Below are 26,061 nucleotides of genomic sequence, written 5' to 3' on the forward strand. Positions count from 1 at the left end.
AGGAAAACCAGGGCTCAGGAAAGCTTCAGGACCAGCTCTGAGAGCCCCCAAACACTACTACCTCTGGCCCTCTCGCCCCAGGCCAAGCCTGGTGGCCCTTGGCTGGGTTTGCCACCTGCCTCGCGGTCTCTTGTTTTCCAGCTCCTACATAACCGACCTGCCTCTGGTGTCACTCTGTCCTTGTAACTGCTAGGTTGCTGCAGCCCCTTGGCCCTCCACAACTCTCCACCAGCCCCCACCCTGGGTGAGAAAGAACCTCCTCTAACCAGGCACAGCTCAGGGTGCCAGAGGCTCTGCCCTGGAGGGAGAAGAGGGGGCAGTACGGAGGCCTTGCCAGGCTAAGGCTTGTAGGCCTGACTCATCTCCGTCCACGCCGGACAGTAGGTTAACTAGCCAGAGGTTCCATCGGGTTCCGCCTTTCACTGGAGCTTTAGCATCTGTTGTTCTACCAGAGGACTGTCCTCAAGGCCTAGTTTTACTAGAGGCCACCCTGACCCTCCAGCCAGACCGGACTCTCCCCTTTCCTGTTCCAGCTGAGGAACACCTGCAGTTCTCAGCTCCTTGCCAAGCAGATGCCTGGCACAACCTGCGTCCAGGGCAAGTCCAGCCTTCCCGGCTCAGGCTGTCTTTTCCTCTTAGGGGCTCTTTGGAACAGCCAGCCGGAAGTAAAGCCAGAACAGGTTCCTGTGGGGTCCAGGAGCACCCCCCCAGACCAAACGGAAGTGGCCGCCCACATCGACCAGAAGTGGGAGCAAGCAACCTGATCTAGGGCTCAGGGAAGGATGTGGGGTTCCCGCGTGCAAAGCCTCCCAGCCAAGTCCAGCTGTGAGGGCCCCATCTGTGTTTGGAATCTGTTCTGTACATGCCTGTGTCTTGGGTTTTCACATCTTGACCTGCCATGTGCTTCACGGCAAAGTTCCCCTGAAATTCCACCTAGTCTTGGCCGATCTAAGGGAAAAGGGATTTTGTCCCCACATAGGCCTGGGGAGTGAGAGGCCTCCAGGGTGCCAAAGACCAAACGCGCCGAGGCTGGCGGGAATGAAGGGTTTAAAGCTAGAGGGTAACCGGCACGGCTAGAAGGGCAGCTCCTTATGAACAGGGCAGCAGCCTGCCAGGGGTCTGCCCTTCCCTCCAGACCAGCTTCAGCACACTAGGAAAAGAGCAGGCGGCAGCAGGGCCAGCTCCGGTGGGGCCACAGATATCCCGGTCTGGATGCTGGTTGCCACCCAGAGCTGCAGAACTCCACCACCCTCCCTGTCCCCGCTGGTCACCCAGAGAGGAACTGAAGGCACTTGAACCGGGTCTTTGGCCACAACAGATCCACCAGGTGGCAGTGCTACCCCTGCCCGGTAAGGACAAAGCCTGCACTGTGCGGCAGAAGCCACCAGAGGGCACCACAGAAGCAACTAGCGCCATCAGGTAGCTGGTTGCCTAGCAACTGTGACGCAATGCGCTGTTTCCACCCTCCTCAAGGCCTCTTAGGTTATTTCTGGCAAAAAAGAGGCTGTTGCACAAGGAGTGGTCTCAGGAATCCCTGAACTGCCTCTCTTTTAAGTCAGGAGAATCTAAAATGGTCCAAGGTCCCAAATCCAGCACCACCCTGGCGTCTAGGGGATTGGGCTGCAATCCCTGCTCCTCAAAATGCCCGGGATGAGGGAAAGAAGATAAGCAGTTCCCATTCCCCTCTTACCCCACAGCCACTGGAGAAACTCCTGCTCTCCTAGTGGCCAAGGCAGAGCAATCTCCTCCCTCCCCGCTCTCCGGCCCTCCCCATTTCTTAGCGGGGCTGAAGTAACAGGCAGTTGACCTTGAGCAAGACCTTGAGCCTCCTGCTCATCTCCACCGGAGGGGATGAAGCTAAGGCCCAGCTCTGACCTTCTCACGGTCCCTGAACCTCTCCCTTTCCCCCAAGGACTCTGTCCTTGCCTCAAACCTCTCCCCGGATTTGATGACCCTGAGGAGAGAATTCTTCCAACTCCAAGTGGATAAGTTTGGCCAGAGAAACCAGAGCTCTACCAAGAAAGTGAGGCAGATGCAGACAAGAAGTGTGGCTGTAATGAGCTCAAAGCCTGTGCCGTCTGGTCCGGGCAAGGGCCGGGGTGAGACGAGCTCGGTGTCCAGCCCGAGTCAGGGCGGTCACTCCGGCCGAGGCGTCCGGGGTTCCAGGCACATCTCTGGATCGTGAGGGGCCCCAGGCCCTGGGCTGGGCTCTGACGGGGGCCCAGGTATCAGACGGCTAAAGGGGTCGGGATCCGAGGGTGCCGCGGCGAGTATCACACGGGCATGTGCAGCTCATTGTACTCGTCCTGGCCGTCCTCATCAAAGTTCGGCTCAGCGTCTTCCGAATCCAGCTGCCAGGGAGAGCAGAAGTTGGGAGACGCAGAGAACGGGGCTCGGCTCTCCCGTTCCCCAACTCCCTTGCTGCTCCCAGACCTTCTGCGAGGACCCAGGTTTAATTTCACATTTGCCTCTGGCCAAAACCTTGAAGTCTCCTCTCCAGCCCCTAGTTATGAGTAATAACACTAGCAGCTCCCGGCCACTTCTAGTACCTGCAGTACCTTCAAGCACCAAGTTTAAGTGGATGAATTGCAAAAAGATATCTCTTCCTCTAGCTGACAAAAAGAGGGCTCCTGATGGAGTCTCAGCACCGCCCCACCCCTCATGCCCCTCGGCCGCAGCCCCGGGCTCACTCGGTACCAGGCCATCATCCGAGTGCTTTCCCACGCTCCTATACGCAAGAACGCATTAGCCCCATTAGGCACTCAGGGATAGGAGGATTTCGGAGGGTTAGGGAGCTTGCCTAAGGCCATGCAGCTGGCACAGAGGTGGGCCCGGGCTCTCTGATTCCAACACCCCACCGCCCTCATCACCCCATCCCAAACCACAGCCCTCACCGCCTGCAGCTCCCTGTCCTGGAAGAGCCGGGGCAAGAGGCAGCGCCTCAGAGGCACGGTGAGCAGCAGCAGGAAGGGAAAGGCGAGCGAGGCGGCCGTGGACTTGACCACCCAGAGCAGGGCGATGCAGCCCAGCTGGATGCAGGTGAACAGGTGCATCCGCCACGTCTTCACCTGGGGGGACGAGCGCGGGCCTCAGCACAGCCTCCGGCCTGCTCCCGCCCCACAGCTTTGGGGACTTGGCTCCCCTGTCCAACACATCCTTCGCCTTCCTCCTCTCCATCCCTCCTCACCTCCCCGGAATCCCTCCTCACTTCACCCCTCACCATCACCCCCTCTTTGCCTCCCCCTCCCACTGCCCCCTCCCCTCTCCTCGCCTCCCCTCTCCCCACCGCACCCCCCTCCCTGCCTCCCCCTCTCCCTGCTCCTCGCCTCCCAGCCTACCTTGGTCACATAGGGCTGCTCCGGATGGTGCTTTGCCGGCATGAGGATGAGGAGCAGACGCTGGGACAACTGGATCCCAGACAGCGACGTGACCCCCATGTACAGGAAGATCCCAAAAAGCACCGCCAACGGGATCCGGCGCAGCACAGCGCCCATGACAATGGACAGGCCTGGAGGAGGAGACAGCCCCGTGACAGCGACAAGCCTCACCCGGAGGGCCCCTCTGGCCCCTCAGCAGGACCCACTCGACTGGCCTCATCCCCGCGGATGAGAGCAGAGGGAGCAGGGAGAACCAGGAGAGCTCAGGACAAAAGTGCTCGCCAAGGCCCAGGGAGCAGGCGTGGGGCCCAGGCCAGGGCTGGGCATGGCTCTTTCTAAGAGGTCAAGCGTGAGGTTGGTGGGTTTTAGGGTCCTGGGCTCAGAGCATCAGAAGCAAGAAGGCAGGTCTGGGGGACCTTGGGGGAGCTCTCACCCACGAGGCTGGCAATGAGCACCCCGGTGACCCGCTGCTCCCGCACCTCCTGGATCTGGGGCTTGTCGCCCGGGGCAATGGCCGTGCGCATGACCGTCAGCGCGTTGACGTGGGTGACCGAGCGGACGGTGGCCGCTGTGAGCCAGGGCAGCCCGAAGAGCCCACAGAGCCCCCCCAGGGAGCCGATGAGAAGCAGGTCCAGGTGGAAGCCGGAGCCCTTGAGCAGCCTCCGCGCCTTCTGGCTGACGATGAGCCTGGGGGAGGCCACAGGTGGGGCGCGCGGCCAGGGGCGCGGGCCAGGGGCAGGGCCCACGGGACGCAGGGACGGGACAGCGGCTGGAAGGGCCTGCGGAGAAGAGCCCTCCCCGGGGCCTGCTAGCCTTCTCTTCCGTTGTCTCCAATGAGACACTGAAGTTCTCACATGGAAGCAAATTTGAGCCAAATTCTCCTACTGTGGATATTTAAACCACCACAAAAGCCAGATGCCAGATAGCAGCAGATGATTGTGGTTTAACCAAAAAGGGATATGTGCGAGCTGAATGAGAGCACGGACTGTCACTGCGTCTGGCAACTGCCAAGTGCCACCGTGCAGGGGGCGGTGGTGACAACCAGACGATGTCAAGTCACCACTGGCTAACCATGCACCCTACCCCCTCGCCACCCTTCCCACTGCCCTCCACTTCTCCCTGCCCCTTCCTTACCCCTCCCAGCTCCCTGGCACACACACCCCTCCCCAATCTCCCGGCCACCCCGCACCCCACACTGGTAAAGATGCCCCCACCTTAACCCGGAAACCAAGCCTTAGCCCGCCAGCCCGTCCCCCGGGCCCCCTCCCGCCCTCACGCAGTGATCTGTGTCTCCATGAAGATCAAGATGAGGACCAGCAGGGCGGGGACCGCGGCTGCCACCATCATCCAGGGCGGGAAAGGACGGGCACTGCCGAGGGGCGGGATGAACCACGTGCGCTTGTGGGGGGAGGTCACCGAGAGCCCCGTGGGCACCGTCAGCTTCTGCGTGGCAGGACGAAGACAGGGCTGGGTACACAGCCTCCCCAGGCCAGGGACGCCAACACCCAGAAGCTGCTCCCACCCAGCTCGGGTCCCCAGCCCACTCCTGTCGTAACCCTGGGGAATGTGGGAGGGAACAGGCTGGGGGGAGACTGGTTTTTCATCCTCAATGTCACTGTCCCCCCAAGGGTCCAGCGGAGAGCATGGCAGTGAAGTCCCTTCCCCCTGAGCCCAGGGCTGCCAGGACACCTGCACTCTGCCCCCTGCCCCACACCTGCTCGTCCGGGCTTCTACCCCTACAGCGGGACCCCAGAGCAGCTTTACAGACCCCCAGCACACAGGAGCCCCCGCCCCTCTCCACAACCAGGGTGGCCCAAGCAGGCCGCCGCGTCACCAGGGGAGTCGGGGGGCCAGCCGTGAGGCAGGGCAATGGAGATGTGCGGGGGCCTCCCCCTCGAGGCCCCGGGGTGAGAACCAGGGGCCGGAGCAGGGTGGCGCCGCTCACCTGCGTGTAGGTGTCCGTGATAGAGTAGTCGACCAGGACCATCACCAGAATGGAGATGGGGATGCCGAAGTCCCCGATGACCCGGCGAGCCTTGACGGGGGCCAGTCGGGGAGGTAGCAGAAGGTAGAGGTGAGGCTCCGAGATGGAGGAGCCACAGGTCCCCCCACCTGTCCCTCAAAACCGCGCCAGGTGCCAGCCCTGCCAGGAGGGCATTGCCCTCTTGATGAAGCATCACCGAGAGGGGCCGAGGTGCCCCCCGGAGGAGGCTTCCCGGGGTGGGGGGGCCGCGTCCCTGGGTGGAGCAGCGCCCCGCAGCAGCAGCCACATACCCTGCCGCCCAGAAAGCGGCTGTTCCTGAACTTGCGCAGGAAGAAGGCGATGAGGAAGGTGCCGAGCATGAGGATGAGGGAGAGTAGAGCCGTGTTGGGCCGGTTCCGCGGGCCGGCGGGCCCCTCGGCAGGGGACGGGGTGCTCCCATTCAGGTCCAGACCAGCCTCTGGTGCCCCCTCCAGGGCCCCCTCCGGGGGGTAGAACGGTAGCAGTGGGTGCTCAGTGAACACCTGTGCAGGTAACAAGGCCATCCCTCGCTCACCTGGACAGGTGACCCTGATTTCATCACCATCACCGCACCTGTGAGGGAGCGGGCTAGCTCCTCAAGCACCTGAACAGGCAACAGTGGCACAGGCACAGCAGCTCATACACCACGGGCACACGCCCCTCACAAAAGGTGGCCCAGGTCTCCTTGGCACTGACGGCGCCCCGCCTCCATCACTCACCTGTGCAGGTGAGCCTCACTCCTAGGCCTCCAACCAGTTGCCTGGAATCTTGACCTCTCCCACTCGGGGCCTGACTCCCTCCCCTGCAGCTCAGTCCCAGCCGGAGTGCGGCCCCGTCTCCCCCCTGCCCACACCCACCGGAGCCCCCGTCCTCATCCCCCCTCACTGCCCTGTGCCATCCGCACCCACCCCCTGGCCCCTCTGGACCTCCACCTGGTAGAGCTTGTGGAAGGTCTCGTAGATGAAAATGAGAGAGATGAGGAAGGCGAAGATCTCCTGGGTGAAAGGCGAGATGTAGCGGACCAGGAAGCTGCCCTCAGCGGCCACCAGGGCGAGGACAAAGACCACCAGCCACAGGCCAACCCACACGCGGCCGGTGAGGTACTCCAGGTCCTGGGCTCGGCAGAACTGGAGGCGGGGAGGGCCACTTACCCAAGGCGGCTGCCCTGGGCGCCCGGCCCCACGGGACGGGCAGGGGGTGAGGGGCGAGGGGCGGCGAGGAGGGACAGCAGGGACCCGTCCCCTGGGCGGGGAGCACGTGGGGAGGGCAGAGGGCTCCCTGGGGGTCCAGCAGGGTGGGGCTGTCACCTTGAAGAAGGCTTCTTCGAAGACGAGCAGGGGCCCGGAGAAGCCGATCACCAGCAGCGGCTGCGCCCCCAGAAGCGAGAAGAGGACACCCAGCACGGCGGTGGACACGATGAGCTCGGACACGCCCATCAGCCCCTCGGTCTTCTCTCCTGAGCGGGCAGCAGTCAGCAGGTGCCCGGCCCAGCTCCCCCCACCCGCCCTCTTCCTCACCTAGCGCCTCCTAAGCAGGGACCCCCGAGGGACGGGCCCAGCCCTCCCAGCCCCACCCGCCATCCCATCCCCTCTGGCTCCACAGAAAGCGCCCTCCCTGAACGTAATCCCTGGCACCTCCTTGCCCAGCACCTCCCCGAGGCCACCAGACTCGCCCCCCAGCACCCCAAAGGTGATCACGGGGACCCTGGACCCGGAAAGCCCAGTTGACATGCCTCACCTAACAGCATCCCCCAGTGGTGATCCCAGGGACCCCCAGAGTGAGCACGGGACCCCGCTCACCTAGCAGCCCCCCAAAGGTGATGGCTGGGCTGAGGGCAGCGAAGTAGATGAAGAGCACGGCGGCCACGCACTGGGAGTGCAGGGCGTCCCACAGGTCACTGGGGTAGTGGGGGTACCGGCGCTTCACGTCCCGGACAAGTCCCCCAAACACCGACCCGGTCCGCAGGAGGGGGTCATCTTCAGGGGCCACCTCGGAGCCCCCCAGGTCTACAGACAGCTCTAGGAGAAGGAGGAGCCTCTGGACACAGGCCGCTCTCCTGGGTGGAGGCCCCCGCCCCCGGCTCCGCCATTCGCAGCTGCGACGCGGTGGAGAGACGTGGGGAGGGAGAAGCGAAGGCCGGCACGGAAGGACTGGGGGGTGGGGTCAGGACAGAGGAGGGCCGTGGCCTTAGGAGCCCCCAGGGGGGGTCTCACCTTTCCCGGGAGCCACGTAGCCCCCCAGGGCCGTCATCTCCGCTTTGGTCTGCTCCCGCTCCCGCCGCTTCCGCAGCAGCTCCCGCTGGAAGGCGGCCACGGAGCGCAGCAGGTCGCGGCCCTCCACCTCCGACGGCGGGATCACGATGCTGCCGTCCAGGAACTCGCTGATGGCGCCCAGCAGGTCCTGCCGGTCGTCGGCCTGGTAGGCGGCCTCGTGGAACAGCTGGGGCCGAGGGAGGACGGGGGCCTCAGCCAGGGCTGGGCCGGGAGGCGGGGGGCCACGGCGGGCCCGGGGGGGCCTCCGAGGGGAAGACATGGACCACCCCCGGCCAGGGGCAGGGTGGACGCTGGTCTGGTCCAGGGGCACCGATTGTCAAGATACCAACACGCAACCCCACTGGCTGGCGAAGCGCCTCTGCCCAGAGCCCCCATGGGCCCTGTATGCCCCCAGAAGCCCCCGGACCTTTCCACGATGCAGAAGCTGAAGGGGCCACAGCTGGCTTGGCGGGGGTCTTGAGAACATTCCAGTTGAACATCACCCCAGCTACAGGACCCTCCTGCCCCAGCCCGGGAGGCGGCACAGAAAGCCCAGCACACCCATCCCTCCCGCTCAAGTCCCACAGAAGATCCAAAGCCTCGGGGCCGAGTCCGTCCCCCATGCCCCACCCAGGGTTCCCTGTTCTCCCCCCCCCCAAGACCCCACAGAGCACAGCCTCCACCGAGGAAGGACCTCCGTCACCCCTGCACCCAGGGACACCACCGTGGGCAAGTGGAGGGGCAGGGCCCAGGGGACGGGCCTAGAGAACCCAGGCCAGGGCGCCGCAGGGCCCACCTTGTCGGACATGAGGGTGGCGATGGAGCGCCCGAGCTCGTGGTAGTCGGTGCTGGTGTGGCCGGGCCCCAGCATCACGAAGAGGAAGCGGACGGGCACAGGGACCTCGAGCACAGACTCCAAGAGCACGGCCTCGCTCAGCCGCACGAAGGCTGCCGCCGGCTGCTCCAGGAAAGGCACACAGCCTGGGAGGAGGGCAAGGCGCAGGGTGCTAGGCAAAGGCGAGGGGCCCCAGCGGGCCCCAGGGGGAACGTCTAGGGCCACCACGTTCAGGTGAGCAGGTTGTGTACTGCACAAAGAAACCCTAATCTAAAGGGGCCCTATTCGCCTATATGTTTGTATATTTATCACGACTTACCAACAGATGGAAGTTAAGAGTCTTAAAGAAGAGGTGCCTTTTTCTAATTCTCACAAGGGTGCTAAGTGGACTAGCACCCAAGATTGCAGAAAACTGGATGGAAAGTGGGCAGGGGATTGGGGAAGAGAGGGCTGAGGCTTAAATGGGTCATGAGGGAGAGTTGGCGTGAGGCAAGGGCCTTCTGGGGATAGAAGAGGCAGCCTCCAGGCCAGAGCTTAAGATCAACAGTCCAGCCATGGAGGGCCACGTGCCCTGTAGCCCCCCACCCTCACCCCAGCACCCAGCGCTCCTCACCCACGAGCACAACAGTGGCCTCGGCGTCTTCAGGGATCTTCTCCAGCAGCTTCAGGCTTTTCCCCCGGTGACCATCTCCCCCAGGCATGTGGAGGGGCTTCTGAGGACGCAGAACTGGAATAGGGCTGGGACCCAGACCGGAGGCCGTGGCAGGCCCTCCCATCCCTTGCTCCAGCCCTGGACTCAGCCCTCCCACCCCTGCATCTGGGCCCCGCTGTCTCCCTCCCCGGCCAGGGTAGGGACTGGTGATGGGGTGGCCCCCCACTGGAAGGGGGCCAGCCTGGGATCCCGGTCACTCCCCTGAGCCCACCCACCCCTGCCAGCCTCGTCCACTCTTTCAGTGGCTCCTACAGCCCCAAAGCACCGCATGGAAACCTCTGCTCCTCCAGGGCAGAGACCCCTCAAGCCGTCCCCCCTCCCTCATCCGCGTGCCTGGCACAGTGCCAGGCATGCAGCCGTCCAGACCCGCTCGATGCAGGCATGAGTGACCTCCATTGAAACCACAAGCGCCTGCCGTTCCCCAGCCTGGGTCAGAGCAAGGCGACTGACCTCCTTGGCATCGGGGTCCGGCGGCCAGAGCGGGGCCGGCTCCCCAAGGTCATCGGCCATGGGAGGAACAGCGCCATCAGGGCCGTGGCTGGGGGTCGGGTGGTGATTCCCCAGGACCGAGTTCACGCTGGAGCTCGACGGGTTCCGGGGAAAGAAGCCACTGTCCTTGTCATCGTTGGGGTGGCTGGGGAGAGCGGGAAAGGTGAATTAGGAGCCCGTGGACACGGAGGTTCGTGAGGAGGCTGGAGATGGGGGCTCAGGGTCTCTGTCCCTTCCGCACTAGCGTAGGAAAGAGCGTTAGAATGTCAGAGCTGGGCAAAGGAGGAAGAATGAGCTCCCCATCCCGGGAGGAGCGACCTGGGCTCCCCGAGGCCAGCCGAGACAGACCAACGCCACGCGGGCCCCCGCCTGGCACCTGTGTTTCAGCAGCAGGGTACGCAGGACGCTGGCCCTGTCCTCCGGCCGGATCTGGTCAGACACGATCATGGTCTCCACCACGAGGTGGGCAATGCCTGGCAGCGTGGTTTGCTCCAGGTCCAGGAGGGCAGCTCCTGGGGGGACGCGGCCAGGGGAGGGGCTCCCGTCAGACGAGGGCACACTCCCACCAGCTCGAAAAACCCACTCTCAGGCTGCCCTGCTCCCCACAGACGGGCAAATGTGCTGGGTGGGCAGAGGGCCCAATGCCCCAGGCAGCTGCCCCCGTCCACACAGCAACCGCCCAGCCAGAGAGAGGACAAGGGCTGGGAGCACGGGCCCTCGTCAGCCAGGCAGGGGTGGGTGTTACCCTCGTTCTGCATGTGTACTGAGCCCCACTCTGCGCATGTGTACTGAGCCCCTAGTCCATTTCAGAATGGCGGCCAGAGGTGGCCTGGGCCGGGCTGAGCTGCGCAGCCTGCAGGGACCCCTACCATGGGCGATGGTCCTCCTGAGCTCCAGAAGGCTCCGGAAGGAGAGCGAGGCCACGTGGGGCTTCCCCCAGCGCTCCGTCTCCTCCTCCACGTCCTCCTCGAACTTGATCCAGCGGGCGGTCTCCCGCCAGTGGGGCTCCTGGCCGCGGTCCAGCATCAGCTCGTTCAGCTCCACAAACACCTGGGAAGGGTGCAAGGATGAGGGCCCGGCGGGGAGGAGGGCCGAGAAAGGCTCGGGGCAGCCCCTCGGCCGCAGTACCTCGTGAGGCCTCCGGTCCAGCTTCTTCTTCTTCTTCTTCCTGCGCAGGATGGGGGCCAGGCCGCCGGGGCTGCCCCTCCCGCCCTGCGTCCGGGATGGCTTCTTTACTAGGTGCCGCCGCACCCCAGGGTTGTCCTCCAGCCGGTGACCTACAGAGAAGGTCGGCTTGACGGTCCCAGAGCTCAGGGCCCAGCCTCCAGCCCCCTGCTCTGCCCAGCCCAGACCGCCTGGCAGGCGACCTTGTTGGCAGGACCAGGTCCTCCGACGTGGCCATTTCACAGGGCAGGAGACTGAGGCCCAGGGGGGGGAAACGACTAGCCCGGTACCACGGAGGGAACCACTGGCCAGGTCTCAACAACATGGCAGACCCCAACTTAGTCCACAGCCCAACTGGGACCCCCGCCACGGTCGCTGCCCTTCACTCTGGGCCCAGGCCTGACACCGGGTCCCAACCACATCCGTGTCACCTCTCTCTGCACCCATCAGGCAGAGCTTCTCTCCCCTCCCTCCCCGCCTGCCCCTGCCCAGCGGGCAGTGGGGGAAAGGCCGGCAGCCCAGCTACTCACAAGCTGGACCCCCGGCCACGGGGCTCGGCTTGCCCCTGATGGACTCCCACAGCTCATACTCCTCAAAGTCCAGCACCAGCATTTCTAAGTCCTCTGAGGCCGGCGAGTCGTGAGGGCTGGGGGCTGGCGGCCTCCTGGGGCCCTGGCCCACAGCGTCCCCAGGCCCAGGGCTCAGTGGACCAGCGGGCCCGGTCACCTTCTCCGGTGGGCTCGTCATTCCCCCGGTGGCTCCAGGGGTGGGAGCCCAGGTGCAAGCGGGCAAGCGGTCTCTGTCTACCCACAGCTGGAAGTGGCAAGGCCTCCCGACCCTGACTCCCCGCGTCCCCAAGCCTGGCTCCTGTGGCTTCCAGCCCCGACCCTGGCTCTGTAAACACACCCTCCTCCCACCCCGCCACTGCCATCGGATTGTTCCTGTCCCTGTCCTCAGGCCCTGGCAGCTTTCCATGACGTACTGAGCTCAAAGCCCTCTGGCCCCCTCCCCGCCTCCAAGGCAGGGGGGAGAGGGCGGGGTCCATGATGCCCTGGCCTGGGCGCCGAGCCCTGTGGGTGATGACAGGTGGCACAGAAACCAGGGTGCTGATAAGATGGAAGGAATGTGCCGAGATCACAGCCAAGCCCGGCCAAGGGTGGGGGAACTAGGGCCAGGGGGCCAGGGGACCCTCCAAGAAGCAGGAGCCTGGCAGAGGGGCTCAGACCCAAGGGACTGCCTTAAAGGGCTGGGAAGAGCTGGGGTGTCTGCCTTGAGAAGAGAGGTCTAGGGGACACAGCAGGGGGGTAAAGATGCCTTCAAATCTCACATGGGAGAGGGGAGGCCACATGCAGGGGTGACTCAGAGGACAGGACCAAAGGACAGAGGGGTATGAAGGAAAATTCCAGCTCTGGCAACCAGACAGATGGCTTGGTCACTGTGGGCCCGGGTGGCCCGACACAGGCCACATTCCAGCAGGCAAGAAGGCTGGGTCCTGGGGGCGGGGCAGAGCGCAGCGCCTCTCTTTAAGGTCCCTCGTGGGCTGGGCCTGGCCCCAGAGTCCCACTCACTCTTCATGTCATCCAGGTCCGCAGAACCCAGCATCTGGGCCTCCGCCTCGTCGGTGGGCACCTGCTGCTCCGGGCCCCCGGGGTTGCCCAGGGCGCTGCCCGGGCACAGCCGCTCCCGCAGATCATAACTGGCCGAAGGGCTCCAGGGCCGGCTCTTCTCCCCGGCGACCCGGGAGACCCGGGCCCGGGGACTGGGGGAGCTGAGGAGGCAACACGGCGGTCTTGGACTTGGCAGGGACTGGCCGGGTTAGGGCCGGGGGCGGGGCCCGGAGCTTCCTCGAAGTTCCCTTCCCCACCTCCTGCTTGGGACACTTGACACAGGCCCCTCCAGGGCAGAATGGGAGCTCCCTGCAGCCTTCCTCTCCCCAGTCCCACCAGCCCCCTCCTGCCGGCTCGCCCACCCCTCTCTTCACTCTGACCCCTGTCCTCTGGCCTGGAGAACTCTCTTCCTGTAGACTCTGCTCTTTACTTTTTCTCTCCCCTCCTCTTCTCTCCTGTAAATCGTCTGAACGGAAAAGGCTCCCCTTTATCTCCTCTGTCCCCCTCTCCTCCTCTCTCTTTCTCTGGGTCGGCACTGGGGGTACCCCAGGGTTGGACCCGACTGCCCCGGGCTGGACTGGGTCCCATTGAGAAGGGGGAGGGGGCGGTACCTGACCGAGCACTGGGGGCTCTTGTCGGAGCGTGGGCCCCCGGAGGGCAGGGGCTTGGCAGGGACAGCCCTCCCTGGGAGGCCTGGGCTGTCATCCTCGTCGCTGCCGACGGAGAACTGCGGACACACAGGATGCGCCCTGCGCCCCTGCCCCGCCTCACCACTCAGCGACCCCCTGGTCCTCTCCCCCTCTCTGCACCCTCCCCGAGGGGCAGCCCTCTACCTTTGCTTTCTGCGGGGTCCCCGAGGGTGGGGGTTCCACGGGTTCTGTTTCTGATTCCCCTTCCTCCTCCTCCTCTTCCTCCTCCTCCTCCTCCTCCACTCCAGCTCCCCCCTCCTCCTGGATGGGAGGGGTCTCCTCAGAGGGGGGAGCAGAGGTTTTCTCCTTCTTCCTCTTCCTCCTGGTGTGCCGGGCCGAGGTGGGGGGCAGTCGCCACAGCTTGTGGGCTGGAGGCAGGCGCGCCGAGAGCGGGTGGTGGGTATGGTGGGAGGTGTGCCGGTGAACTGGGGTGCAGGAGAGCCCATTTGAGACCCCGCAGCACTGTGGGCCCTCACCGCCCTGGGGGCACCTTCTTCTAGCTCCAGGCCTCAAACAAGGGCACCCTAGTCCTTCCTGCAGAGCCTGGGCCCCCCACATCTGTGTCCACGCCACTGACAACGCTGAGGCCTGGTAGAGGGGGGGGACATGAGTGATGGAGAGGGAAGGTCATGGGGGGGGGAAGGGGGAATGGGAAGGCATGATGCAGCAAGGAAGGGAGAGGAAGTCAGGGGGGCCCAGGAGGGGGCCAGAGGTGGGCCAGAGCCAACAGGGATGATGAAGGCCCATCTCCCGACATTCCCCCACCTCTGGGGCCCCAGCTCCCCTGGCAGGCGGACAGGTGATGGGTGGGTGAGGCAGGATGACTTAACACAGCATGGTGGCCCCGCACAAAGTCCAGCACAGTGTCCAGCCCAGGTGGCACTGGGTGACCAAGCCGGGTGGCGAGCACGGTGATGGTGGCGATGAAGGTGATGGTGGTGAGGGCCGGCCACACTAGGGGTCCCCGGGCTACCCACACTCAAAGTCCCGCTCGCTGTAGCTGCGGCTGGGCTTCTCGGGGTCCCAGGCGGGGGGCTTGCTGATGAGGTCCCCAAACCTGCTCACTGCCAAGGTCTTGCCCAAGTCATCGTCCTCCTCCTCCATGTCTGGACCCAGAGGGGGCTCCTCCAAGGGCACCCGGACCTGCAGGCCCAGACAGCCTCTCCTCAGGACCCCCGCCCCAATTCTAGGCCCTGATGGTCCGGTGGGGGAGGCCACAGGCTCCTGCCCCAGCAACGCCCCAGGTCCAGGTCAGCGTCCCAGAAACCACCCTCTCCTGGCTCCCAGAGCTTGGAAGGAGATGGGGCAACAAAGCTGGAAAATACCAAAGCCCCCCTCTTTCTGCACATCCCCCAGCCCCACTCCATCCCTGGTTCTGGGGATCCCAGGGGGCGGCCAGAGGACGCCCCTCCCCTCCTTGGGGTTCCTCCCCCTCTTCATCCCCCTCCCCCGCGCGTCAGTCACCTGGGGTAGGGGGGAGGCGCCCCCGGGCGGCGGGATCACTCCGTTGGCCATGGCCAGGGAGGCGGCTGGAGAGGTTCTCGCTCACCAAGGGACCCGGGACCCGGGCGAGAAGGGGGCGCTGCAGGGGCCTAGTGGGGAACCCTGGGGGAAGAGGGCGGGGTCAGGATTCTCGCGCTGCCCCTCCCCCTCCGCCTCCTCGAGCCGGATCCCCCCTCCCCACCCGAGCACCCCTCACCGGTCCGAGGCCCCGGACAGCCGGGTACCCCCCGCTCGCTCGCCCGCCCCGCCCCGGGTACCTCGGGGCTCCGGAGCCTGTGGGGCCTGTGGGGCCCGTGCCGACCGCCGCGCCCCATCTCCCCTCCCCGCGCTCGCTCCGGGCCTGTCGCCGCGCAGAACCGGGCCGGCCCGCCGGACGCAGGCGCCGGAGCCCGCAGCCCGCGGCTCCACCTCCTCGCGCCCGCTCCCCAGCTCCGCCGCCGCCGCCGCCGCGGGGCCGCACAATGGGAGCGAGCGGGCCGTGACTCACCCCGCCCCGGCCGGCGCGGGCCGCCGCAAGACCCCACCGAGCCCCCTCTCCGCGCGCCCCACGCGTTGCTGGGCCGGGCGCACAGTCCCAAGTTCCCAAAATCCCCCACATTCAGCCCTCACCTTGCTTTTAGCCTTCCCTCCCCTCGGTGCCTTTTAAGAGCCCTGAAGGCGCCCCCGCAGACGCCGGCCCCCCCAGCAGCCGTGAGAACTGAGCTCACCAACAGGCTCGGCAGCACCCCACCACCTCCCTGTCAATCCCAGTGTCGCCCCACGCGCCTCAAAGGCCTGGCCTCTGCCCCGCCCGGCGTTTGACCTTGGTAAATCACCTTCCCTCCCTGGGCCTCAGTTTCCCGATCTGTAGCCAGAGAAACCTGGAATAGGTGTCTTCCAAAGTTCCATCCAGCTCCAAGATGCTGTGGCTGCGCCTCCACGTTTCCTCCCCCATCCCCACTCTCTGAGGCCCCATCCTCTTTTCCCTTGAGCAGCTGGACCCCAATTTAACCCCTCAAGGGTCTCCCCAAACCTGGGCACCTAGCACAACACCATACCCCAAATAGTCCCTAGATAAGCATCTGTTGAAGCCACAGTTCCTGAATCCTTAAGACAAACAGGAGAGGATGTGGGGGCAGAACTGGGGATGTAGCTGCAGGGGAGGAGAAGGTGGAACAGGCCAGGCTCAGGAAGGAAACCAAACACCAGGGGGTCAGCAAGGGGAGTGGAGAGGAGAGGGGTCAGGGAGAAGGTGCAGGCAGGACCCAGCTCTGGGGCCTCCCGTGTCTCCTGTACCTTCTCTGACCCCTCCCTCACCTGGACCTCAGCTTAACCTAAGGGAAGATCTACTGTCAGAGCCATCCAGGGAGGGAGAGGGAAGGGAGCTAGTATTCGTTGAAGACCACTTTGCTTTGTGCCCATTGCCCCGAGTGAGGCTCTCTCTATGCTTCGTGCCTCATCTTAGCCTTACCACAACCTTAGGAGCGACGACTGTTACCCCATTTCAAATGAGTACGTCGACATGCAGAGAGGCTTGTTGGCCTGCCAGGGTCACGGCACAAGCAGGCTGCTGACAGATGTGAGCATCCTCCATGCGTGCAGGTGGCCTTCAGCGCCATGGCCATTTAACAGCTCTTCTACTGACAGAAATGGGCTCAGCCTGCCCAGCTCACAAGGATGGAGAGACTGAGGCAAGAGGACAGTGTGGGAGACTTACTCAGCTGTATGTAGGTAGCACCCATGAATTGTGCCCCGTAACTCGGAATATGGGAGCCATCCCTTCTTGGTGGGGCCTTTGCTTGCTTGGAGACATGAGGGCCTTGGAACCTTTCCCAGCTCAGGATATTCTGGGAGGTCCTTCTGGTCTTCAGTCCACCCTCTTGGTCCTGCTCCTGGTCCCAGCCTTTCTCTTCCAGCCTAGAAGAAGCCCCTTGAGGACTAAGACACCTGAGAAGGGGGCTGTCCACTGTGACCCCTCTGAGCACCCCCCCAGGAGAAATGTTGGACACACAGTCCTCTTCTCCAGGACCTCAGACTTTCATTCTCTTCCCAGACTTGGGGGCTCCCCTGGCCCCACCCAGAGTCAGTAACTTTGGCCTCTACCCTTGCAAGCACTTTCCTCTGTCCCCTACCCCTCTGGGATGATGGAGTAAAATCTCCCCTAAAAGAGCCTTTACCAACCCATGTTCATCTGCCCTTCCAGGAATGGGATGGAGAAGGAGAAAAGGCTGCTGACACCCACCAGTTGTTTCATATCAGCTCATCCTATTTGATGTAAATACCTGATTTCATTGTTCCAACTCAGACTTCCTGGCATCCCGGAGAGTTTTCTATTGTTTGCCTCTAGCACACCTGTAATTGTCAGGACCCTACAGTGTGTTCTCTGATGAAGGCTTTATTCCAGAGACAAAAGAATGCTCATTGCATGCATTGTGTGTGTGTGTGTTTGGCTGTCCTGTCAGCTCCCAGCTCAGAGCCTGTAGATGCTCAAATGGTGACAGGAAAGGTGACAGCAAAGGCAGAAGCCAGGGACATGTGAACTCAGAGCAGTATCCACTGCCTCACACCCTCCCCCAGTCCGTTGGACTTGAACTTATTCACTGACCCTGCACACTGAGGCTCCAGGAAGCTTGGCTAGGACCCCCAGCCCTACCCTGTAAGTCCAAGGAAGAAAGAGGCATCACACCACACCACCCCGATATGGAGGAATCTAGATTGTTCATGAATGGCCCAGGAGCTCTCTGGGGGATGGGGGAGGCGGGGGAGTGTTTCCTCTCACAACCATTCCCTGGAATCTTTCTCAAGGTCAAACACCTTGGAAACTGGACCAATGCAGTGGATATTTGTCATCTGCGGCCATCTTTGAAAACCCTCTCTCAATTTGGTAATGTTCCACATGAAAAGTCCTGTCTTTCCAAAGTAAGAGCCAGAAAACACATATCCGGACTCCCTTGCAGCTAAGGACACATACCCTGGGGCCCACTAATCAGATTCACCTACACAAGACCTCCAAGTTTAGAACTTTATCTTCTGTGATCACAGTGGAAGAGACTTGTGGTCCTTCTGTAGCAATGCCAGAGGTTTTGGTGCCCAGTGATAGCAGAGTTTCTGCCAGAAGCTCTCATGATGTGACTGGCCATTTTCCTTGCTTTCATTCCTCTCCTGAAGTCTACCTAATATTCATTACTTCATTTTATATATATTATATTTATTATATTATATTATATTATATTATATTCATTCATTTATATATATTCGTTCATTTCTTTCCAAATTAAAGCAGCTGTCATTTGCAACTAGAAGTCCCTACTGATAGAATCAGGGAAGTGGGTTCCAATACCAGGGCACAGGCCAAGCAGGCACCAGTGGTGCCAACATCGGGAGCTGGCAGAAGGATGTGAGAAAATGACCCTCTTCTTCTTTTTTTTTTTAAGATTTTATTTTTTATTTATACCCCCACCCCCACCCCCCACAGTTGTGTCCATTCGCTGTGTGTTCTTCTGTGACCGCTTTTATCCTTATCAGCAGCACTGGGAATCTGTTTCTTTTTGTTGCGTCATCTTCTTGTGTCAGCTCTCTTTGTGTGCAGTGCCACTCCTGAGCAGGCTGCACTTTCTTTCGCGCTGGGCGGCTCTCCTTACGGGGCACACTCCTTGCGCGTGGGGCTCCCCTATGCGGGGGACACCCCTGTGTGGCATAGCACTCCTTGTACGCATCAGCACTGCGCATGGGCCAGCTCCACACCGGTCAAGGAGACCCGGGTTTTTTGGGTTTTTTTTAAAAGATTTATTTACTTATTTAATTCCCCACCCCCGGTTGTCTGTTTTCTGTGTCTTTTTGCTGCGTCTTGTTTCTTTGTCCGCTTCTGTTGTCATCAGCCACACGGGAAGTGTGGGCGGCGCCATTCCTGGGCAGGCTGCACTTTCTTTCGCGCTGGGCGGCTCTCCTTACAGGGGCACTCCTTGCACGGGGGGCTCCCCTATGCAGGGGACACCCCTGCATGGCAGGGCACTCCTTGCGCGCATCAGCACTGCACATGGGCCAGCTCCACATGGGTCAAGGAGGCCCGGGGTTTGAACCGCGGACCTCCCATGTGGTAGACTGATACCCTAACCACTGGGCCAAGTCCGTTTCCTGAGACCCGGGTTTTGAACTGTGGACCTCCCATGTGGTAGGCAGACGCCCTATCCATTGGGCCAAGTCTGCTTCCCATGACCCTCTTCTTAACAGACCTGGGTGGCCCTCACCTCTCTTTTCATTACCATGTCATGTCATGCCATCTCCGTCCTTTAATCATAATAGCAACAACAACTTCATTCCCTTAAATTTGGGTGACCCTTTCTGGTTTACAGACCACTTTGATATGCATGTTCCAATGGGCTCCTCACAGCCATCCTCTGAGGTACAGCATCTTAATCCCATTTGATAAGTGGACAAATGAGGCTCAGAATACCAAACTGCCTTGCTCGTGGATTACAGCTAGTGAGAAGCACGGCAGACTTGGACCTATGGGCTCCTGGTTTCTTGGCTAATATTCGTCCCCATACACCATGGTGCCCTCCCCCTGAGGTCTTGATGTCCTCCAACAACTGTTAAACCTTGCCCTCCATGCGCACAAAGTGAAATATGCCACTAGCTGCCCAGCTGAATTGTCTACGGGGACAGTAGAGGCAGTATCAGGGAGTGGTGAGCATGAGACTTCTGGAGCTGAGCAGCCTGAGGTCATCGCCCAACTCTGTAATTTGTTAATTGCATGACCTTGACCAAGTTATTTATCTTCACTGGGCCTTAGATCCCGCATCTGTAAAATATAGATAATGGTGGGTGGTTGATGCACTGAGTTCATCCATTATAAAGCACAGCAGTGTCTGGATGCTACAAAGTGCTATTAATAAATAAATATTAGCTGTTTTCAAAACTGCTACACATCATCTCAGAGACACAAGTACCCAAAAGCCCTCAGACAGCTTACAATACAAAAAATGATCAAATGTACACATGAAATAAGTCTAACGTTGATTTATACCTACTGAGGTAATAAGTATGAAAGCCAAGGTGAATTGGGCCAATGTGCAAACTTAAAGAAGACAGGGATACCCAGAATGGCTTTTTCCTCCACCAAGGTAGTTTTGGACACTCCTGGGCCATGGGACCAGTCTTGGAATTTATAACCCTCACTTAGAAGGCTGAAGAGTTTCTGGAAGATGGTAGGGTATGCGTTCAGGCCACCCCAGCCGGGCACTTAGTCTGGACTGGAATTCCCTATTGCCAAGAGTACCTCCTCATTGCGCCCCATGAGCAGAGCATCCAATGCCATTTGCTGTTGACTGGCTTTGTGGTAAGACCTTACGTGGCATTGAGAAGGAGCCCAGACTCTGGAGTTAGAAATGTTACGTATAAAATACCAGTTCCATGCTTGGCACAAAATGGTTGCTCAATAAATGCCATTCTTATTTACTATTGTTGCTACTTTGCAGCAGTTTATCCCATCATAATCCACGTGTCCCTTGGTAAACTTGGACGCAGCTTTGAAAGAAGTCCAGTCTCAGGACAGCACCACCTGTTCCTAAAGGTTTTCTCAGCCCTGCAGAGTCCACCCATCAACCCCAAATTTGTGTGTGGCTAGGATAACATTTGAGATGCAAATCCTTGCCCTTTCACCCTCCTCCCCTGCCCCCACCAGAGCAAGTAACCTGCTTGAATTTCATTGTTTCATTGTTTCACATACAAGGGCCTGGGTTCAAACTCTAGGCCCAGTACCAAAAAAATAAGTGCTGTTATGATAGTCTCCCATTCTATCTTACCCATTCCTCACGATTTAGCTCCAACGAGCCTTTCTCCTCTCTCCCACTGGACTGGAAGCCCCTTGAAAGCTGGGAGTGCGTCTGAGTCATCCCTATATCCCTCCATTTTCCCACACAGGGCCTGGCACTTTTTTAAGAACTCAATAAATGTCTGTGGAACTGAAGACAAGTGCACAAGTAATTATAGTAACTAATAAACTGAAGAATGTTTTTGTGGAGGACAGAGAAGTCACTGGGTCCAAAATGATCAAATGACAAAAGATGGGCCAAGAAACAACATGCCATGGCTTGTTCGTGTCCCCAGCAGTCTCCGAGGTTCCTTCCAAAGCTCACTGGGAAAAAATTCACTCATAAATACCAAGACTGTGCCTCAGGTCTGTGTTCCTCAGGCCAGCAAGCCCCAGGCTGGACAGACACCAGACAATCAGAAGCACTTGTTAGAGGTGAACAGCTAGTGTCAATGAATGGCTCAGTCCCTGGGGACAGCCTGAGGTGTGTCCAGGGCAAGTTCCTGAATGACTGACATCTGTGCACAAGTACCAGTGCAAAGAGCAGTCACATTTGCTCAGAGTAAGGCTGGGTCTAAGGAGGTGCAGGCTTGGCCCGTAGGGAGGTGCAAAGCTAACAGGTCACATGACCCTGGGCACAGGAACAGCCTGGCAACCGACCACACCCTCAGCAAGCAACACCAGCCCTCTGTCTTCTGGGACACCAAAGTTCAAGGGTGCAGAGGCCTTCACTGAACCGTTTAAAAACAATGAAGACGTTCAGAGATTTTAAGCACAAAAAGGATGGAAGCTGCTCCTCCTTGAACGTATCACCTCCTCCAGCCTCATGTGACTTTTGCAAATCACCCTAAAATGACCAAGAACTGTTTGGCTCTACCTGGACCATAAGGCTGCTAGGACGGTCTTTGTAAATGGGCAAGAACTGCATGCAAAGTAGCTTTGGGCCAGAGGCTGGGAAAGCCTTTCTCAGAACCAACACTGGCTCTTGTTTGCAGATAGTGCAAAGTAAGATGAGAAAGGGGGAGCCGATGTAACTCAAGTGGTTGAGTGCCTGCTTCCCATATACAAGGTCCTGGGTTCAATCCCCAGTACCTCCTAAAAATAATAAGAGAAAGATGGGGGGCACATTGCCAAGAAAGTGAACTAATACTTTGGGGAAGTTTTAATTTTCTTCATTAAAAATTCAGGCCAGCTCTGAGCACAACAGAAGTAGGTAACTTACTTTTCTGAGCCTCTCCTGCCCTTTCTGAGCCCTCCACCTTCTGCAGGTGGGTCACCAAGTGACCTCCACACCAGCCAGCATTTCCCACCTGGCAAGTTCCAAGATTCACACCATTTCCTCCCTACTCTCCCACCAGACCAGAAACTGATCTTAGACTTCAACCTTAACAGAGCTGAGTGGTTTAAATAATTATCCCTTTCTGGGAGGAAATGTATACACAGGATCATACATGCACTGAGATCTCTCAAAGGGTATAATATAAAAAGTAGAGTAACAATACCTGACTCTAATGAGGGAATTAGAGGGTATATCCTTTAGTATGTGCTTATTAATTTTCAAATGGATTTAAGAACACTCATTTTTAAATTATGCTTCTAAATTTTTTAATATATTAACCCCAAAGATTTAGAAAGGTAGTAAGCTGGTGAGCCCAGAGCAACCCTGCCCACCCTTCTAGGTGAAACACCCCAATCTGTGATATAGCCCCATCCCTGCAGTCCCAAGGACAGTCACTCCATAAACAGGTCGATGCCTTAGGCCCAGTGGCCTGACACAAAAAGTGTGCTCAATTCATCACTCTGCCTCACTCAGGAATAAGAACCCAGGAGAGAATGTCTGGACTGGCTGGCCTTGACGCTGCCAAGGCTAGGACGTTGATATGGTACAGACATCAGTGATGAAGGAGTAGAGAAGACAGATCCGGAGGCGAATGAGGCAGCCAGGGGCAGAAGGGGGAAATGCAGCTACTGCCTGCAGAAAGACAGACAACCCCTGAAAGAGAGGGGAGGAGGAGAGAAGCCGCCTGGCCCCACGAGAAGAAAAACCCTGTCCCTGGGGCCTCAGCACCAGTTTCCAGGTCTGGGTCAGGCCTTCGCACTGAAGGTTTTTTTCTTGAGCTAATTGACTCAGTATCTTGTGATCAAAGGAGTGTGGGAAACACTTGGGAATTGTGATGAGATAAGATAAAACAAGTAAGCAGCTTTAAACAGTGCATGGAGCAGAATAAGGGCTCAATAAGCCATAGCGGTTAGATTACTAGGGCATTTTAATTCCGCTTTCAAGGCACCAACACAACCCCAGCCTCACAACTCTTCTGCAAAATCACCCCAAAATCCAAAAATTGTTCTGCCGTACCTGGACCATGGCCTGACCTGGCCTCTCATCATTATGAAGAAGTGTTCCTCTACAAACTTTTGAGGGATCTTTAAACCCAGACACCTCTACTCCCTACCCCAGTCCTGGTCCAAAGAAGGAAGCTGTCTTCATGGGGGAAGTTTTGAGTCTCCTCCCTGACAAACCCTCCAAAGGGCTCTGCGGTGCCCACACATTCAAGCCACGCTCTGAAGTAGGTTCTGTGTCCTATTCCTCTTTCAAGTGAAGGAAAAAATAAATGGAGTTACTCAATTGTACTTTGAACGAATGAATGAGTAATGAACACGTTTCAAAATAGAAACACTGTCAACCCACATGGAAGTTGGAAAATGCAGACAGTAAGATAAGAGTGGGCCCTAAACAAGCTTGCAGCCTTCTCCCCCCCAGCACAGCAGGCCATTTCCCTCCTTGGCCTCCACTGTGATTTTGGTCCTCCATGAGTAGGGCCTGAGGCCGAGTGGCTCCTCCAGTGGTGCAGGCTGAGCACTGATTCTTCCCCACACTGTTTCATCCATCTTTCAGGGCCCAGGTTTGAAGAAGGGCTGGGTGAGTCAGGGCGGAACTGGGCCTTCCCCTCCTACCACAATCCCCCAAGGCCCCACCTTGGACTTCCCTCAAAGTGTTACAGAGGCCTGACCTGAGCTATCAGAACCCGCTGCTACCCAAGGAGCCATCCAGGCCACAGACCATGGTAAAAGAGCAGCCTCCCTGATTCTCTCCATCCCTGGAGCAGTTTGATATTGTTTATGAATTCCAAAAATAGATATTGGATTATGTTTGTAAACTGGTGTGCTCCTCTGGGCATATTATATTGCATTCAGAGGTTTCACTTTTACTTGATTAAATAATGATCAAGACTTTGACTGGGCCACATCAGTAGGACGTTGGGTCCCCACCCCCTTGGTGGGTGGGGACTCACAGAGAAACCACACTGTGGAGAAGGGAGGTGAGAGTTTTGATCCTGGAGCCCAGGAAGTAAACACACAGAGAAACAGATATGTGAGGAAGGAGAGAAGGCTCTATCAGACATGGCAGAGGCCCTGGGAAGAGATGAGCCGTGAGCCTGATAGTCTACAGCTGGCCTTGTGGAGAGAGCAGAGCAGCTGAGCCCAGAGAGAAACAAGCCCGGGGAAGAGAGGAACCCAGGAAGCCTGAACCCTTGCAGATGCCGGCAGCCATCTTACTCCAACACATGGCAGCAGACTTTGGTGAGGAAAGTAACATATGCTTTATGGTCTGGTAAAGCCGGCAGATTTCTGGTATTTTGCATCAGCACCCTTTTGACTAGTACAGTCCCCACTCTCCAATCCCCTCGATGTTAACCTTTCCATTGATAACAAATGGGAATTCCAGAGTCATGGCAGTATGCAAAAATGTACCCTTTACTTTTTTGGTTTCTCTAGAACTCAATCTGATCCTTTTAATAAGCTCCCATTTCTGACCAAGAGAAAAGTTAACCTTGTAACATTCAAGTAAATTCAGCCCGATCCACTGCTTTTAAACTCAAGTTTAATTTGGTCACATCCCCAGGCAGAGGCCAGGCACAGCCCATCCTGTGGTGTGGAGGAATACTGGGCCTCCTGCAGTGGTCCCCTCAGCCCCCCACCCCCGGGCACTCACCAGCATGCTGTCAGCTAACTCCTATGCCCCTTGGGGGTCCCACAAGATCCTCTCAACATCTCCCTCCTCCAGTTGAAGGAAACCTGAAGGAACTGTCATCAGCCCTGTCCTGCCTAGTGCTTTCAAACTGCCATCTCAAGGCCCTCCATTTGCCCTCAGAGCATAGGGTGCATGTGACAGGTCACTGTCCTCAACAACTCCAAACAGGGAGCAAAGCACAGGTCTCTTCCACCCCAAAAGCCCTCCAGTGTCAAGGGGAACTGCTCCTCCAGGGCTGACGCTCTACTCTAAAAACTCTCTTCCTTCTTCCCAGTCTAGAGCTCTTTATCAATAATTTGTGGCCTCTTTCTAATCTCTTCTCAGAGCTTAAACCCTTGCACTTAATGGCTTGGCATTTTTGTTATCTGCAGTGGATTACAGTCTAAAGCAACGGGGCTCTTCAGGTCAGCTGGGAGGTCTGAAAATGGCCCATGAATTAATCCAACACCTCTGATCCCACCACTCCCTGAGAAAAGAGAAACCTCAAACATAGTCCATCTGGGCCTGCCTGGCCTGGACAAGTCTAAGATTAAATTTAGCAGGTCCCTCAAACCGGGCTGGGAGAGGCCCATCCACCTCAGGGAAAGGGGAGGCAGTGTGCCCAGTAGTTTGTTGACAGTCCAAGCTTTAAGGTCCCACAAGCCTGGATTCAAATGCAGTCTCTTCCACTTCCTAGCTCTCTGGTCTTGGGCAAGTCAGCTTCAGTTTCCCCACCTGTAAGGAAATGCTCCCACCTCGTCTTAAGCACTTAGCTCAGAGCTCCTGGCAGCAACAGCTCCCCAAAACCACCCCCCCCCCAAAACATACACACTCAGCCAGAGCCCAGCCTTCGGCAGTTTGACATGAGTCCCCAACACTCGACTTCCCAAGGCCTCTCCCCACAGCCTTCCTACACAGTCACTGAGATCATGCAGGTGTCACTACTCCACTCTGCTCATTCTTGGATGCAAAAAAAACAGACCCCTGCTCAGGTAGGCTCAAGTCGGGGTGGAGTTTGTTTAGTTGGGACCCTTTCGGTGGCTCAAACTCGGTTCAAATCCACTTAAGTGAAAACAAAAACAAAAACGAAAAACAAGGGAGCTGGGTCTCCCTTAGGGTCTCTGGTGTCAGGCACAACTGGCTCTAGGGACTCCAGAGAGGACCAGGGCTTGGGCTTACTCTCTCCGCTTTCCGCCCCTGCCTGGTTTCACGCGCAGGAATGGTCTCCCTCTCGGCCAGCAACCCCCATGGGGGACGACTGCCTGTCTTGGACTCCTCCACAGCACCTCCACCTCAATCCTCTCCCCAGACACCCTCCTGGTTTCAGCTCCCACTGCCAATGGCCTGAGATCCTCACTATTTCCCAACTGAAATTCAAGAAAGTGAAAATCTAACTGGTCCAACTCTTTGTCTGGCAGCAATTTTCATGCCAGGCCACATGACAGGCCAGGACTTGAGGACAGGGCACCCTCTCCTGATCCACCAGCTGCAGCCACAGCTAGGTGAAGATGGGGTCTTGAGGGAGATAACCAGGCTGCCTGGGGCTGCCCATTTGGAAGAGCTATGGGTGAGCAATTTCTGTCAGACACGGTTACGGGAGCAGCAGGCCTCAAAGACCAACACCCATG

The 26,061-nt window shown here is 58.9% G+C and overlaps 1 protein-coding gene across 3 annotated transcripts; it reads right to left on the bottom strand.

Moving 5' to 3' along the window:
• Positions 1–2,035: 2,035 nt before the first annotated feature.
• On the bottom strand, positions 2,036–15,384 carry SLC4A3 (solute carrier family 4 member 3). Of its 3 annotated transcripts, none has more exons than XM_058300047.1 (23): positions 15,240–15,384; positions 14,592–14,732; positions 14,105–14,270; positions 13,272–13,552; positions 13,050–13,165; positions 12,400–12,599; positions 10,796–10,944; positions 10,537–10,717; positions 10,044–10,179; positions 9,629–9,812; positions 9,080–9,179; positions 8,428–8,612; positions 7,593–7,818; positions 7,179–7,397; positions 6,687–6,835; positions 6,312–6,506; positions 5,652–5,882; positions 5,323–5,412; positions 4,654–4,820; positions 3,811–4,064; positions 3,339–3,508; positions 2,895–3,068; positions 2,036–2,351 (listed from the first exon to the last, which is right to left on the bottom strand). In XM_058300047.1, exons 2-23 carry the CDS (start codon positions 14,640–14,642, stop codon positions 2,274–2,276), a joined length of 3,702 nt encoding a protein of 1,233 aa, XP_058156030.1. In that variant the 5' UTR covers positions 14,643–14,732; positions 15,240–15,384; the 3' UTR covers positions 2,036–2,273. The 3 variants fall into 3 exon arrangements, with proteins under 3 accessions (XP_058156030.1, XP_058156029.1, XP_058156031.1); XM_058300046.2 differs by lacking the exon at positions 15,240–15,384 and adding an exon at positions 14,888–15,042; XM_058300048.2 differs by lacking the exon at positions 15,240–15,384 and having other exon boundaries at positions 11,362–12,599.
• Between the last annotated feature and the right edge of the window lie 10,677 nt (positions 15,385–26,061).

This window comes from Dasypus novemcinctus, chromosome 7, assembly GCF_030445035.2.
Source record: "Dasypus novemcinctus isolate mDasNov1 chromosome 7, mDasNov1.1.hap2, whole genome shotgun sequence".
In the NCBI taxonomy this organism is placed as follows: domain Eukaryota; kingdom Metazoa; phylum Chordata; class Mammalia; order Cingulata; family Dasypodidae; genus Dasypus; species Dasypus novemcinctus.